This window comes from Microtus ochrogaster, chromosome 8 (genome assembly GCF_000317375.1).
Source record: "Microtus ochrogaster isolate Prairie Vole_2 chromosome 8, MicOch1.0, whole genome shotgun sequence".
Classification (NCBI taxonomy): domain Eukaryota; kingdom Metazoa; phylum Chordata; class Mammalia; order Rodentia; family Cricetidae; genus Microtus; species Microtus ochrogaster.
The window spans coordinates 4,993,524-4,997,113 of NC_022015.1; the positions used below are offsets into that span (position 1 = coordinate 4,993,524).

Consider the following 3,590-nt stretch of genomic DNA (forward strand, 5'->3'; position numbering starts at 1 on the left):
TTAGATGTTTGTAAATTTCCATAGTGCTAGTTTGGGGCAATAAATTATGGTTCAAGAAATCATAACTGACTTACTAAAGTAAGAGAATTAAGAGAAATAATACAACTTCAGAAACACTATAACTTGACACCTGAAAAGGACTGCACAAAGGGCTCAGACTCATGTCTTATCTTCCCAAGGCCATAAATTCACTTGCCTACATTATTTTATCCTTATGTACTAACACAAATATGAATTAAAGTACATGTAAAGGAAAATAATAACCTATCTATCTGCAAGAAAAGAGCTAAATACTTACTGAGGATGGATCTTATGCCCAAGTTATTAACACATACAGGAAATACACACTCACCAAAATAGCTCGAAACACAGTAGAACCAATTCCTTCTGCCACCTCATACTCTCCCTTCTCATTGGGACGTGTGAAATTATGTTCTCGGCCGGATCCAAACATTCTATAATATTAAGTAATTAAGATGCACATTAGTAGGATACTTAAAAAGGGAAAATCAGTTTCACATATATAAAAATAAAATATTTAAACATGTTATATAATTGTCTTAATAATAAGAAATTTACTTTGGCAAATGTTATAAAAAGAGCATAAAGGTCTCTTATAGGAATAGTAGTATAGATTACCTTTAAAAATGATAAAATCAACAGCTAAAGATGTCGCCAAGTGGTAGGGCACCTGCCTTACATGCATAAGGACTTGGGTTCTATCTCCAGCACACACACAAAATACTATCCTCTTATGTAGGTACAGCAGCTCACACTTGCAAACACCTGCAACCTCATTAGAAGGCTGAGGCAGGAACACTGTCGCTACACATGGAATTCTAGGCCACCCTGAAACTCTACAGCAAGAACCTGATCATTGCCCCACCCCCACCCCCGCCAGATAGTAATAAAAATAAGAAAGACAATCATTCTAGAAAAACGATGGTTTCTTTCTCTTTTTGGGTTTTTTACACAGGATTTCTCTGTAGCTTTGGAACCTGTCCCAGAACTAGCTCTTGTAGCCCAGGCTGGCCTCGATCTCTGAGATCCACCTGCCTCTGCCTCCCGAGTGCTGGGATTAAAGGCGTGCACCACCACCACCAGACTGAGAAAGGATGATTTCTATTCTGGGGGATTTATGATGAAAATAACTGCTCATCATAAAGCTGTGGATATTAACAGAACATACAGCAAGTTAAACTGGAAAGAAATAGGATGATAGATGAAAGTTTGGGCTATTTCTCAAATTCCAAATGTAAGGAGTTCTACTCAAAATTCTTAGACTTGCAGCCTTGAATTTAAAAATAAGCAATTAAGTGCCAAGGTAAGAACAAAGAATGAGCCGGGCAAGCTGGCACATGCCTTTAATCCGAGCACTCTGATCTCTCTGAATTCAAAGGGCAACTCTCATCTATACAGTGAGTTCCAGATCAGCCAGAGCTACACAGTAAGACCCTATCTCAAAACAAACAAACAAACAAACCAACCGAGAACAGAAGATGAAGAATAAAAAGTTCAATTAATTGGCTGGGCATGGCAGGACATGCCTTTAGTCCCAGCACTTGAGACGCAGACAGGTGAATCTCTGAGTTCAAGGCTAGCCTGGTCTATATTGAGTTTTCCAGGTCAGCTAGGGTTACACAGAGAAACCCTGTCTCAAAAAAGCGAAAGGGGAAAAGAAAACCCAGAAAAGTATAATTAAATGAGTAAAAAGCTCTTAGCCTTTATTTTAACGTAAGTAAAAAACTAGAATTTTGTTTTCCAAAATACTATTGTTGGATCTTTCCTAGCAACTACTGAGAAAAAGAGCAGTTGCTTTTAAAACATTATTTTGCAATGAAACACTTCAAACAGTACTGAGAAAGAAAAAAATTTAAATCATTAATTAAAAATAGTTGAGCCTTTGAATTTAACGATACCACTATTTCTAGAGTAAACAGTATTATTTCAAGCATTTTACCCAGCGATTTAATTTAAATGGTTTATTCTTTTGTCTTAATACAGAAATCCATGAAAAACAAAGATGTTTTATTTTAACATTTCCAAAAAGAATGCCAAGTGTTTTCCAGTTCCTATGAATATTAATTTTCATCCCCAAACATATGCTTTAGTCAACTGCCTGAACAGAAACTTCCACTGACTGAAAATTCTCAAGAATCAAATGTCATGCAATTTCCCGTCAAATGCTTGAACTTTTTACAAAAAGGAATGCTATTCTTTTCAGATTAATGTGAACACCCCCCCCCAAATCTTTAAAACAGCTAAAGCAGATCAAATACTTACTTTATTGTTTCAATTTTATGTAAAAAATAAAGTAGAATAATGTCAAGACATTATCCCAACAGCTTCGCTATCATCTACTAATGATACTAAAGCTACAGATTCGTGAAAATGCACATTCAAGTCCAAGGTCATTTAGAGAAATTTAGTTACTCAAACTGTGTGCAATATCTCAAGACCGGTGTTTATTCTGTGCTCTCTTTCCTTCTAGATCTCTCCTCTCTAGAGCCCTACAGCCATCACAGAAAAAAGAAAAGCTTCAAGTTTCTGCCTCATGTAAATGTCTATTTCATTTCTGTCCTCCATTTTAGTTATAGACAAAAATAGTGCTCTCACACTGAAGTATCTGACCCTTATTTTAGGTATGTAGACAAACCGACTCCACAGTCTCAACTCCTGACATGGTGGTTCCCACACTGGAGACCTGTACCTCTACTCAATTACACCCTATCTATTTTCAAAGACATACATCCACCCTGTCTTAAGTATCTACAACAAACTGACAATTCAAATTTACTTCACAGCTAATCAAACTGTTTTCCTTTAAACAAAGCTGATGGGTATCTTTCTATATCTAGTAACAGGTTTTAGGAACTTATTTTGGAAACATATCAATGCTAATCTAACCAAAATTCATCTAGTTAGACTCTATCACATCAATTTGTGGAGATCCTTTAATGTTCTCACTTTAATAACAAGTATATTTGCTACTGGTACTACAAAAGATCATTAGGAATAAAACCAAGTTCAAGCTTTGCTCTACCTACATTCTATTTGAAATAACTTAGACAAATAATTTAACTTCCAGAATACAGCTCTTTCATCTATAAAATAGTGATGCTCTATCCTTCTACATAGCAGAAAGTTTACTGAAAAACTTTATAATAACCACAAAAGGATTATATGAGAAGTGCTTTAGAATTAGTGATAGAATGAACAGCAATGAAACAAACCTGCCCAGCATCGTGTTTGGCTGTGCAGTGAAAATGGCCGGGTCCACGACAAATCTGGTGTTGTCTACTATCAGTGTCACTCGTTCAGATGTCCTCACGCTCCGCGCACCTTCTTTCGCGTTCTCATACACAAACACCATCTCCCCGGATGTCTTACAGCTACCATCTGAGCTCGACTGACTGCTGTTTCTGCTGCTGCTCCCAGCACTGCTCATGGAGCCATTCGGGGACGCTCTTTGAGGACGAGGACTGCTTGGACGAGATGAACTATGATCTTTTTCTCGTTCTGAAACAAAAATGTTAAGGTCATACAAATTTTCTTTAAAAAGATTCAAGAAGGCTGGAGAGATGGCTCAG

General features: G+C 36.9%; 1 protein-coding gene across 4 annotated transcripts in view; it reads right to left on the minus strand.

The window, feature by feature from the left end:
• The window catches only part of Btbd10 (BTB domain containing 10), a 54,675-nt gene that overhangs the window by 13,009 nt on the left and 38,076 nt on the right, over positions 1-3,590 (minus strand). For all 4 annotated transcript variants that reach the window (XM_013347702.2, XM_005351022.2, XM_005351021.2 and 1 more), the window contains 2 exons: positions 3,234-3,519; positions 353-455 (listed from right to left, as the gene is read on the minus strand). In XM_013347702.2, the coding sequence (XP_013203156.1) occupies positions 353-455; positions 3,234-3,519 (389 nt within the window). The remainder of the gene's footprint in view (positions 1-352; positions 456-3,233; positions 3,520-3,590) is intronic.